The sequence below is a fragment of the Vicia villosa genome, linkage group LG4 (assembly GCF_029867415.1).
Source record: "Vicia villosa cultivar HV-30 ecotype Madison, WI linkage group LG4, Vvil1.0, whole genome shotgun sequence".
NCBI lineage: Eukaryota > Viridiplantae > Streptophyta > Magnoliopsida > Fabales > Fabaceae > Vicia > Vicia villosa.
In genome coordinates this window covers 131,630,412-131,643,820 of record NC_081183.1, presented here as the reverse complement: position 1 = coordinate 131,643,820, position 13,409 = coordinate 131,630,412, and the positions used below count along the sequence as shown (strand labels likewise).

The 13,409-nt window shown below is 40.9% G+C and overlaps 2 protein-coding genes across 2 annotated transcripts; both read right to left on the bottom strand.

Annotated features, from left to right (window-relative positions):
• Window positions 1-3,493: 3,493 nt before the first annotated feature.
• On the bottom strand, window positions 3,494-5,869 carry LOC131597879 (uncharacterized). The gene is made up of 3 exons (XM_058870540.1): window positions 5,004-5,869; window positions 4,028-4,736; window positions 3,494-3,946 (listed from the first exon to the last, which is right to left on the bottom strand). The coding sequence occupies exons 1-3, from the start codon at window positions 5,867-5,869 to the stop codon at window positions 3,494-3,496; spliced, it is 2,028 nt and encodes a 675-aa protein (XP_058726523.1).
• A 66-nt stretch (window positions 5,870-5,935) lies between these two features.
• LOC131597878 (uncharacterized) lies at window positions 5,936-6,547 on the bottom strand. Its single transcript, XM_058870539.1, has one exon. It carries the CDS (start codon window positions 6,545-6,547, stop codon window positions 5,936-5,938), a length of 612 nt encoding a protein of 203 aa, XP_058726522.1.
• Between the last annotated feature and the right edge of the window lie 6,862 nt (window positions 6,548-13,409).

Below are 13,409 nucleotides of genomic sequence, written 5' to 3'. Positions count from 1 at the left end.
ATTAAGCGATAAAAAAGAGTCAGTTCACGTATCTCTCCAGAACAGAGGTATGGCCCGGGATAAAAAACGGAGGTCCACAACCCAATACATACATTGCCTAGGATATACGTATATGGCATTAAAATGGTACTCGAAAATCATAAACATAAGCAGCGGAATAGATAATGTATAAGTACAAGTACAAAAGCCCAAACTGTCATGGCCAAAATACATGAGTTCCAACTAGTACAAATACATATCCATAGTACAAAAGACGAAGATACAAAAGATCATAGACTACAACGAAATGCATCGCCAAGAAACGTCAACTCGAAGCTAAGTCATCTTACCCTTGCCTCGATCCTGCCTCGAACCACCTGTAAAAAGAATAATTGGAATGGGGTGAGATTACTAAATCCCAGTGAGTCTCCCTATCTTACGGGTTCACTCAGTTCTACAGGGAGCATGCAATCAACGGATCCACCGAGGATCCGGGTTACCTCACGGCCAGGTACAATTACAAACAAGGGTACACCACCAATGGAAGTCCCATAACTATCCAAGGAGGCATCAACAACAACAGGCTCAACGCCATCACAAACAAGTATGCAGACCCGTACCCATGTACGAGGAATCCAGGAGTAGAATCTGCCTGTCTACCTAGGCTGCCAAACCACACCCTTGGTGGGTTACACCCGTACATCGCATCAAGAGACTTGCACAAGCACATCGCAAGACTAATCGGATACTCCTCCTAAATGGAAATCATCCGAGATGAGTTACCGCCGTGACATTGCCTAAATGGCGTCCGACCCCATCACTGTCCATACGCAGATGAGTTAACATCGAGTGCAAATACGCCATCTTGACAATACGAGCCCACCGGGCAAAAGCCTAGTGATCTTGCCTACGTGGCATCACTAGAGGTGAATCGGAAGTAATATTACCTACGTGGCATTACTTCTCCACGATACCAAGCACGCCGATATGTTAACATCGAGTGGGATACGCCCCGCAGGCCCTCACAAGCATATCGCAATGGTAGCTCAGGTGTGCAAAACATGCCGAGAACGCAGATGAGTTAACGTCGAGTGGGATACGCCCCGTAGGCCCTCACAAGCACATCGCAACGGTAATGATGGAACTAAGTCCATAAACAGGACTTACCACCTAGTAGCTTAAGCTTACTCCGGTTCAAGCATACACAAAACACCGAGATCACACAACACGGTATAAGCCATCACACAGGCAATCACATACGAATGTTCAGCCGGAACAAACGAATCATAATATAATAATGCCACAATATAATCCACACAATTTGTATTTCACACATACAAGCATATCCAAGGGATTTTAGTCCTATCATGGTCTTATATAATTAAAACGCATATTAGAATGCCATTCAAGTCATAAGAGGCCTTCGATTCCGATACAAAACGAAACTGCACTCAAATGGGAGAAATATCAATTCTGCATCAGACTAGTTCGCTACAGCGAACTTCTGTTCGCTACAGCGAACTCAAACAGAAGCTAAACTTCTTCAAACCCAGGTCAGTTCGCTACAGCGAACTCCAGCGAAGCCCCGATTCGCTGCAGCGAAGAAAAGTTCGCTACAGCGAATAAATCAATTCAGCTCCCAGGTTTATTCGCTACACAGTTCGCTACAGCGAATCATTCGCTACAGCGAATGAAAGTTCGCTGCAGCGAACTCTGCAAAATCAGCAAAAATGCAGAACGCGTTTGGGGTCCCCAAACCCCAAAATCTTACATGCAATCATTCTTGATGGAGCAATAAGACATGGTAAATGTTCATACACGAATTACTACTAGAATAGAGTCTTAAACAAGCATGAATAAGGATTATAGAACACATACTCTCAATCCCATAATCCCTCACATTGACATAAACCCCAAAAGTTTCCCCAAAGTCTCTATCTATGAGACTCACCTGATTAAGCTGAGGAAGAAGCTCTGAAAATCAGAAGTAGATGATGAAGGTTGATGGATCAAAGGTTTATGCAAGGCTGAAAGTTGAATGGGTCTTCTCCTTTCTTCTTCTTCTTCTCACGTTTTCTTCTCTTCTTCTCCTAAATTCTGTTTTTAGCTTCTAAAAATCAGAATTGTTCCAAAACCAAACAATCCTTAAGACTTAGAATAGAGTGCAAGGACTAAAGTATCCCCCAACTAAACTTTATTTACCATAATGCCACTTGGTTCCATCTCAACTAAATGAAATTCATATCATTAATCTCTTAATGAAAAATTAGAATATTATATTCTCCCCCCCTTAAATAGAATTCGTCCTCGAATTCGAAAACTTACCAGAATAAGTGAGGATACAACTCCCGCATCTCTGATTCGAGCTCCCAAGTCGCTTCGTCAGGACGCGACTCTTCCCACAACACCTTCACAAGAGGTATCTCTTTGCTTCTCAACGACTTGCTAGCATACTCCAAGATACGACAAGGTTTCGGTTGAAAAGAAAGATCTGGTTCAACTTCAATTGTATCCGGTAGGATAGGATGAAATGAATCCGGCACATACTTCCGCAACTGAGACACATGGAAAACGTCATGCAGCCCGGATAGTGAAGGAGGCAACGCTAACTGGTATGCGACTTCACCTATCCGTCTCATGATCTGATAAGGTCCTACGTATCTCGGGCTAAGTTTGCGCGTCTTAAACGGTCCTTTCAACCTCAACCTCGGAGTCACCTTCAAAAACACATGATCTCCCACATCAAACTCCAACGGTCTCCTTCGTTTGTCCGCATAACTCTTCTGTCGATCTTGAGCTTGTTTCATCTTATCTCGAATCATCTTAACCTTCTCCGTGGTTTCTTGAATTATCTCCGGTCCAAGGATTCCCTTCTCGCCAACTTCAGACCAACACAACGGTGGTCGACACTTCCTTCCATACAAGGCTTCGTATGGGGCCATACCGATACTCGCATGATAACTGTTGTTATATGCAAATTCTATCAAAGGTAAGTTATCTTTCCAACTTCCACCAATTTCCAAGATACATGCCCTTAGCATATCCTCGATGGTCTGAATAGTCCTTTCAGTTTGTCCATCTGTCTGAGGGTGGTTAGAAGTGCTCAAATTCAGATTTGTACCCATCTCTTGATGAAAAGCTCTCCAAAATCGGGAAGTGAACTTCGGATCTCTATCCGACACAATGCTAGAAGGTACACCGTGCAATCTCACAATCTCTACTACAAAAAGCCTCGCAAGATGAGAAACCTTGTGAGTCGTCTTAACCGGCAAGAAATGCGCGGACTTAGTCAAACGGTCCACTATCACCCATATCGAGTCGTGCCCACCTAATACCCGTGGTAGTCCCACAATGAAGTCCATGGATATACTGTCCCATTTCCAAACAGGAATATCCAATGGTTGCAACATACCACCGGGTCTTTGGTGCTCTATCTTCACTTGTTGGCAAATCACGCACTGCTCTACATAATCAGCCACATCTCTCTTCATACCAGGCCACCAAAAATTCCCTTTCAAGTCTTGATACATCTTGGTCGACCGGGATGGATGGTGAATTTGGTCTTGTGAGCCTCGTCCAGAATTAACCTCCTTAACTCCGCATCATTTGGCACACACATCCTTCGTCCAAAAAGAATGAGTCCACCAGATGTACGAACGAAATCAGGAAGGTTTGCTTTAGCCTGCAATTCTACATCATTCCACTGTGCTTGACGGATCCTTTCCCGCAGTTCATTCTCAATACACAAGTTACTTATCAACACACCCGTTGGTGCCCACTCAAACTGTAAGTCCAAATTTCTGAACTTCTCCATAAGGCCAAATTCTAACATCATCAGCTCTGCAACTTTTATCTCTTTTCTACTCAAGGCATCAGCTACCTTATTAGCTTTACCGGGATGGTACTTTAAATCAAAGTCAAAGTCCTTCAAATACTCCATCCATCTCCTCTGACGCATGTTGAGTTCCTTTTGATCAAAGAGATACTTCAAACTTTTGTGATCACTAAACATCTCAAAGTGAACCCCATACAAATAATGTCGCCACACCTTGAGCGCGAACACAATTGCAGCGAGTTCAAGGTCATGTGCAGGATAATTCTCTTCATGAGATCTCAGCTGTCTAGATGCATAAGCTACAACCTGTCCATCTTGCATCAACACTCCACCTAAGCCTTTCTTAGAAGCATTACAGAACACTTCATAAGATCGGTTTGGATCTGGGATCACCAACACTGGAGCAGTAGTTAACTTTTCCTTGAGTTTCTGAAAACTCTTCTCACATTCTGAATTCCATTCGAATGAAACTTCCTTCCTTGTAAGCCTGGTCAAAGGTAATGCCAATTTGGAAAAGCCCATAATGAACCTCCGATAGTAACCTGCCAAGCCTAGGAAACTACGGACCTCAGTTGCATTCTTGGGTCGTTCCCAATTTATCACTGCTTCTACCTTTGAAGGGTCTACAGCTACGCCACCGCCAGATATGACATGTCCAAGAAACTTGACTTCGGACATCCAGAACTCACATTTGCTAAGCTTCGCAAACAACTTCTTTTCTCTAAGAACCGACAACACAATCCTCAAATGTTCCATGTGCTGTTCAATAGTTCGAGAGTAGATCAAGATGTCATCTATGAAGATTACCACGAACTGGTCCAAATATGGTTGAAACACCCGGTTCATGTAATCCATAAAGACAGCAGGAGCATTGGTTACCCCGAACGGCATAACCAAAAACTCGTAATGACCGTATCTCGTTCTAAAAGCAGTCTTCGATACATCTGAACTCTTAACCCGAATCTGATGATATCCCGACCTGAGGTCAATCTTCGAGAACACGCAGGCTCCTTTCAATTGATCCAGTAGGTCATCAATTCGCGGTAGAGGGTACTTGTTCTTTATGGTTACCTTATTCAGCTGACGATAGTCGAGGCACAAACGCATACTACCATCCTTCTTCTTCACTAACAAAACTGGAGCTCCCCATGGAGAAACACTAGGACGAATGAAGTGTTTCGCCAACAACTCTTCTAGCTGACTCTTCAACTCCCTTAGCTCTGCAGGAGACATCCTATAAGGGGCGGTCGAAACTGGAGCGGTACCCGGAACAAGATCAATAGAGAATTCAACTTCCCTCTTTGGCGGAAGAGAAGTAACATCCTCCGGAAATACATCGGAAAATTCACACACAACCGGAATCTCCAAAATACTCCTCTTATCCTTGGAGTCCGACGTAAGAACCAAAAGGAAAGACTTCTCTTGAGCAAAAAGGTAATTGATCATATTAACTGTACCTTCAAGAAGATGTTCAATGGCATCGGTTGGTGTAGTCTCCTCAGCAGGAATGAAGATAGCCTTCTCTTTACAACCGATGTACACCGAGTTAGCTGACAACCAGTCCATACCGAGTACTACATCGATCTTCTTAAGAGGTAGACAAATGAGATCAATCACGAATCTACGACCATTGAAGGTAACAGAACACTCCTTGCAAATTTCCCGAGCTTCTACCATATCGTCCGTAGCCGACGAGATAATCATAGGATTAGGAAGAAGACTCGTTTCAAAACCAAGCCTCCGCACACAAGGATAAGAAATAAAAGAATGTGTTGCTCCACAATCAACTAGCACAAACAAGGGCTGATCATTAACATAACACGTACCAGCAACAAGATTGGTGTTTCCTTGAGCCTTCCTAGCGTCTAAGGTGTAAACACGGCCTTTAGTCTTTTCAAGAACATCTGGGGTTGTACACTCCCTTGCAAAATGTCCCAACTGATTGCACTTGTAACATTTCACAAGATCTGGTTTGCAATTTCCAAAGTGGTTTGCCTTGCATCTACCACATCGGGGAGGCTGAGTAGAGCGATCTGCATAGACCTGTTTCTTCATAGCTGGAGAATTGCGGGGTTTCAAATGCTGTCCCGACCTTCCTTGTTCCCTACGAACCGGCTTATTTTATTCTCTTTCATCTTGGACCCTCTTCAATGTGTTCTCAGCAACATAGCATTGTCTCAGACATTCAGCATAAGTGGTAAACTCCCTTTGAGACACACTGTGTACAATATCAGCATTCAGCCCCATGAGGAACTGATCAATCTTCCACAACTCATCTGGTGCATAAGCTGCTTGTCTGGAATAGGCAGCCATGTCCTCAAACTTCTCAGCATACTCAGATACCGACATGTTGCCTTGCTTGAAAGATTGAAATTCACGCTCCTTCAAAGCACGCACACTGTTGGGATAGTACTTCTCCAAGAAAGCTGTCTTGAAATGTTGCCAATCCTTTGGAATCCCCCGGTTAGTGAAATACGTAGACTCCGTATTCCACCATCTACCTGCTGGTCCCTTCATTTTCTGAGCAGCAAAGATCACCTCCTCTTCTTCTGTGCACTGAATAGCCTGGAATATCATCTCCCTAGCATATAGCCAATCATGCGCAATCACAGGATCTAAGCCACCCAAGAACTCTGGCGGATCCATCCGAAAGAAGGCACGAAAGTCAGGCCCTGCTGCAGCCTGAGGAGTAGGAGCAGGAGCGGTTGGTTGTTGCCCTTGCATGCCTTGCATCATCTGCATCATCATCTGATTCTGTTGTTGCATCTGTTGCATTAACTGCACCCAAGGCACACCCGCATTCTCAGTTCCAGGCTCAGTCTCCACATTCCTCGTCCTGGGCCTTCCGGGACCTCTGCGTTGTTCAGCCATCTTCCTGTTTGTCCTACACACGGAATCAAGTTGATCAGGCTTAATGCCATAAGTAAGACATAAGGAATCATGCCGACACTACACATATGAGGCAGAATTATGCTGACTTATGATGTTTCGTAGCAAAGCCGAGAATCGACCTGCTCTGATACCAACTGTAACACCCCATACATACATTGCCAAGGATATACGTATATGGCATTAAAATGGTACTCGAAAATCATAAACATAAGCAGCGGAATAGATAATGTATAAGTACAAGTACAAAAGCCCAAACTGTCATGGCCAAAATACATGAGTTCCAACTAGTACAAATACATATCCATAGTACAAAAGACGAAGATACAAAAGATCATAGACTACAACGAAATGCATCGCCAAGAAACGTCAACTCGAAGCTAAGTCATCTTACCCTTGCCTCGATCCTGCCTCGAACCACCTGTAAAAAGAATAATTGGAATGGGGTGAGATTACTAAATCCCAGTGAGTCTCCCTATCTTACGGGTTCACTCAGTTCTACAGGGAGCATGCAATCAACGGATCCACCGAGGATCCGGGTTACCTCACGGCCAGGTACAATTACAAACAAGGGTACACCACCAATGAAGTCCCATAACTATCCAAGGAGGCATCAACAACAACAGGCTCAACGCCATCACAAACAAGTATGCAGACCCGTACCCATGTACGAGGAATCCAGGAGTAGAATCTGCCTGTCTACCTAGGCTGCCAAACCACACCCTCGGTGGGTTACACCCGTACATCGCATCAAGAGACTTGCACAAGCACATTGCAAGACTAATCGGATACTCCTCCTAAATGGAAATCATCCGAGATGAGTTACCGCCGTGACATTGCCTAAATGGCGTCCGACCCCATCACTGTCCATACGCAGATGAGTTAACATCGAGTGCAAATACGCCATCTTGACAATACGAGCCCACCGGGCGAAAGACTAGTGATCTTGCCTACGTGGCATCACTAGAGGTGAATCGGAAGTAATATTACCTACGTGGCATTACTTCTCCACCATACCAAGCACGCCGATATGTTAACATCGAGTGGGATACGCCCCGTAGGCCCTCACAAGCATATCGCAATGGTAGCTCAGGTGTGCAAAACATACCGAGAATGCAGATGAGTTAACGTCGAGTGGGATACGCCCCGTAGGCCCTCACAAGCACATCGCAACGGTAATGATGGAACTAAGTCCATAAACAGGACTTACCACCTAGTAGCTTAAGCTTACTCCGGTTCAAGCATACACAAAACACCGAGATCACACAACACGGTATAAGCCATCACACAGGCAATCACATACGAATGTTCAGCCGGAACAAACGAATCATAATATAATAATGCCACAATATAATCCACACAATTTGTATTTCACACATACAAGCATATCCAAGGGATTTTAGTCCAATCATGGTCTTATATAATTAAAACGCATATTAGAATGCCATTCAAGTCATAAGAGGCCTTCGATTCCGATACAAAACGAAACTGCACTCAAATGGGAGAAATATCAATTCTGCATCAGACTAGTTCGCTACAGCGAACTTCTGTTCGCTACAGCGAACTCAAACAGAAGCTAAACTTCTTCAAACCCAGGTCAGTTCGCTACAGCGAACTCCAGCGAAGCCCCGATTCGCTGCAGCGAAGGAAAGTTCGCTACAGCGAATAAATCAATTCAGCTCCCAGGTTTATTCGCTACACAGTTCGCTACAGTGAATGAAAGTTCGCTGCAGCGAACTCTGCAAAATCAGCAAAAATGCAGAACGCGTTTGGGGTCCCCAAACCCCAAAATCTTACATGCAATCATTCTTGATGGAGCAATAAGACATGGTAAATGTTCATACACGAATTACTACTAGAATAGAGTCTTAAACAAGCATGAATAAGGATTATAGAACACATACTCTCAATCCCATAATCCCTCACATTGACATAAACCCCAAAAGTTTCCCCAAAGTCTCTATCTATGAGACTCACCTGATTAAGCTGAGGAAGAAGCTCTGAAAATCAGAAGTAGATGATGAAGGTTGATGGATCAAAGGTGCATGCAAGGCTGAAAGTTGAATGGGTCTTCTCCTTTCTTCTTCTTCTTCTCACGTTTTCTTCTCTTCTTCTCCTAAATTCTGTTTTTAGCTTCTAAAAATCAGAATTGTTCCAAAACCAAACAATCCTTAAGACTTAGAATAGAGTGCAAGGACTAAAGTATCCCCCAACTAAACTTTATTTACCATAATGCCACTTGGTTCCATCTCAACTAAATGAAATTCATATCATTAATCTCTTAATGAAAAATTAGAATATTATATATATATATATATATATATATATATATATATATATATATATATATATATATATATATATAACATTAATTTAAAGAATTTTTGGATTAAATAGTTTTTTAATAATATATAATTTTTTCAATTTTAATTCTTTTAAAATTTTATTTTAAACTATTGAGTGAAAATTCATTAATTCAAATTTTGTAACCAATTAACGGATTGTAAACATTATCAATAATATAAAAATGATTGATTACAATATTTGAAAAATGAAATAATTCAACGTGATGGCAACATACCGACACATTAATAAATACCTAATTAATATGAAAACTAGATAGAATATCCACTAATGGTCTTTAAGTATTATTAGGTGGTGAACAATGAAATAGTCACAATATCACTCACACACAAATATAGATCATGCAACATGTTTTCTTATGTGTATGTATTTTGGTGTGATAATATTATTTATTTTCACAAAAGGTTGGGTTTGGTTATATATATATATATATATATATGTGTGTGTGTGTGTGTGTGTGTGTGTGTGTGTGTGTGTGTGTGTGTGTGTGTGTGTGTGTGTGTGTGTGTGTGTGTGTGTATGTGTATGTGTATGTGTATGTGTGTTAAAAAAGTCCCACATCGCTTATTTTTGTGATGGAAAAGAGAGCCTAAAACTATATATAGGATTCAAGTTTTTCTTTTTAAGATGCACCATTCAGAAACACTTTAAACTTGTATTTGACTTTCTTTATTTAACTTAAAGATTCTTTAAGTTAATATTATATATATATATATATATATATATATATATATATATATATATATATATGATGGTTTACATGGTTTAATATAGTTGACTCTACATATGTCATAAATCATAAAATTTTGATGTTTGAGTAATAATAACAATGCTTGACTGTGAATTAAATTTACCGCAGGCATGTCATCCATCATCTATATATTTCAATTGCATTAGTAGTGAAATATCTATTCATTCAAATTATAGAGACACAAACTGTCCAAAACCAAGAGTTTATCAACCAAAGTCTTCAAAACAATGAACCCCTTAGGCAACTGACCACTATGGTTGAGTCCCTCGCGACTCACAACATGGCATTAGAAACTCAAATCTCCCAACTTAAACAAAAGTCGCTAGGACACTTACTTGAGGAGTATATGGAATCAACTATTAGTGAAGAACAAATTGAAATTCCTGAGGAGAGTGATAATGAGATTGAGGAGATTGATTATGAGATTGAGAAGATTGATGATGTGGTTGAGAAGAGTTCTAGTGAGAAAAGAGTGGAGATTGACAAAAATCCACCAACACAAACTGAAAGGGAGGTTGTAGAAGAGGTAGAGAGGGAAGCACCTATTATTATTCCTTTTCCCTATACCCCACCGATTTCTTTCCCGCAAAGTTTTGTGGAAGCTAAGGTAGACTCCAAATCCATAATGTATGTGAAGATATTGGAAAATATCCACACTAATGCACCCTTATTTGAAGTCTTGCATAAAAATAGAAATTTAGACGACCATGAAACTAAGGATATCGTTAGTGATAAGAGGGTAAGGTTAACTTTTGAGGTGGTGGATGATATCACTAAGCCCGAGTTTCAAAAGCTGATACTTAGGATAGATCCAGAACCGCCACCACAATTTCAAAAGAATGAACCACCCCACAAAAGAAAGAAAAGAAAAGGTGAGGGATATGTGAGATGGCTTGATAAGTGGCCATGGAAAACGAGGTTTGCTAAAAGTTCAACCGAGGAGTCATTCTCGAGAGAACCACCTTGAGTGCTTGCACTATTAAGCCGTCGAGCTATCGACGTTAAATAAAGCGCTGCGTGGGAGGCAACCCACGAGTTTTCAGTTTAATATTTTCCTTTTATCGTTTGAACTTGCAGATAATAAAGATATGGATCTCTTGTCACGTCTCGGCCATATCTAGGCGAAAAATCTATAGACGATCGTCTCAAAGATGAGTTGGTCTCCACGCACATTCCTACGAGTGTTGCTGCTGGTGGTGACACCATTAATGAGCATGATAGGAGAAGATATTTCCTCCGGACGCGGAGCGGATTTGGTCGTGATAGCCCGCCGGTAGCATCCATATAGGTTCTGTCTTTTCTTCTCCACCTTGGATCGAAACATTGAGGACAATGTTTGGTTTAAGTGTAGGGGAGAAGCTTTACCGCTTTCATTTGTTGCTTTATTGTTTTCTAGTTATGTTGTCAAGTCTTTATATATGATTTTTGTTGTTATCGAATGTCCCCAAAATTTGAAAATTTTAACCTCCAACAAAAATTTGAATTTTGACGCATGGCATACACACTCTGAAAGTATAGAGGTTGTCACACTTTAGGCATTGTTAGAAAGACTTGGAGATGTTTCAACAACATCGATACCATCCTGACACCCTAAACCCCCTCATTATGTGATATCAATTTGGATTCCCATTATGTCGAGACCTTAGGCTCAAGTTTTTAAAGTAGCTCTTAAGTAGTTTATATTAGCAGTCGGCACCATCTTAAGCACAAACTACGTAGGGAGTCGATGAATATAAGTGAATGATCCTGTTTTTAATAAATAAATGACTTTATTGAAAAATAACCCTCTAAGTTAGGTGACCCTCACCCGGTCATTTAGCCCAACGGTTGTTACGCATATAAAGATTTAATAATTAGCACCCACTGTTGGTTGGCCTAGAGGTCACTGGTACTGGGCTTGGTAGGGTGGATTACGGTCCGATCCCCCGCAACCGCAGTTGGGAAAGATGGGGCTTCGCCATTTAAAAAACCAGAACCCCGTGCTAAAGAAAAGAAAAGGATCATAGTCGCTAACCGATTTCCCTACTATGTGCGTGTACGGATAACGGGCTTAATGTGATTGCGCTAGAATGAAAAGAGTGAAAGGAAAAACGAGAGATATAGGTTGAGCTATAATGGCATAATTCGAATTGGTTTGTATAAGGAGGGAGTTTCTGAACATTGTGTCGTTACGGTATCCTTGGTGTTGATATCTATTACCTATCGATGTAACATTTGCCTAACAAAAATATTATTAGGAGTCGTGTCATGCCCTTGTTTCGAATCGAGCTTAACTATTTCTTTTACCGTGTGGTTGATTGCTTGAGGACAAGCAATGGTTTAAGTGTGGGGGTATTTGATAACACGAAAATGTATCACATATTTGGCATGATTTACATATATTATTTCTCTATTTTATCTTAATTATGTTGCTTTATGTCGGTATTATGCTGGTATTTTCATTGTTTTAGGTTTTATGTTCGTTTTGGAGACTATTTGTGAAAAGGAAAGAAATTGAGCTAAATTCATTGCTATTTATGCCAAAAAGATGAAAAAAGGGTGCTGAAGTAAGAAAGGGGTGCAAAGAAGACCCAATTGTGCAAAGTGCAAGCCCAGCCCACGAAGGAGCTAAAGCTCCCACTATGAAGAAGCCGAGACGCCCGTCTTAGGGCCCAATTGCATGGAGACGCCCGTCTCCAAAGTCCAAGGGCCACGTCATCAAAGGAGACGTCCGTCTCCCAAGTTCACCCACATCCACTGCCACGTCTCCAAGCTCCAAGCCCACTAAGAGACGCCCGTCTCCAAAAGTACGTGGACCCCGCCACTTTCTCCATTAATTTAGTGGGCAATTCCAAGTCTTCCTATATTTTCTCAACTTCCCACGCATGATCTCCACTACTTCTCACATGATGCTGAAAGCAACTTCCATTGCCATTCACTATAAATAGAGCCTGAGCATTCATTTGAAACCATCCAAGTTTTAGGCGCGGAAGCGCTGTTCATAGTTTTAGGCATAAATTATCACTTTGTAAAAGTGGTAGTTTCTCACATTGAGGAACTACCACACCATTAGTTTTAGGCCTACAATTTATGTACTCTTGGATCACAATCTTGCCGACATTATTTCAAAGCTTCATTCAAGTTTCAAGATTTGTTTTGTTCGCAATTTAATTCAAGTTTATTTCGTCTGCTTTACTTCCAGGTTTATTTATTTGCAATTATTTTAGTTTCTTGTTCTTATAATATTGTTTTATCATTACAAATCTAGTTACGCACATGTTCATGGTTAGTAATTATAATTTTATGTTTAATAATTATAATTTCATGTTTAATAATTATAATTTCATGTTTGTTTCTTTAAGTATGTCTGGCTAATTTATTTAGATGTCGGTATGTAAAGTAATTTAACCGTAGGGATCCAAAATAAATTGGCTTAATTATGTTTTATTAAATATCACTTGTTTTTGGTTTGTATGTCTAATTTAATTAGTAAGTCTTAAAACCAATAGAGCGAAAGTTTGAGGTCTTAAGACGGTCAAAGGTTAAAATCAATAGAGCGAAAGTTTGAGATCTTTAACTGGATAGTAGACATAGGACATTAGTTTTAAGGAT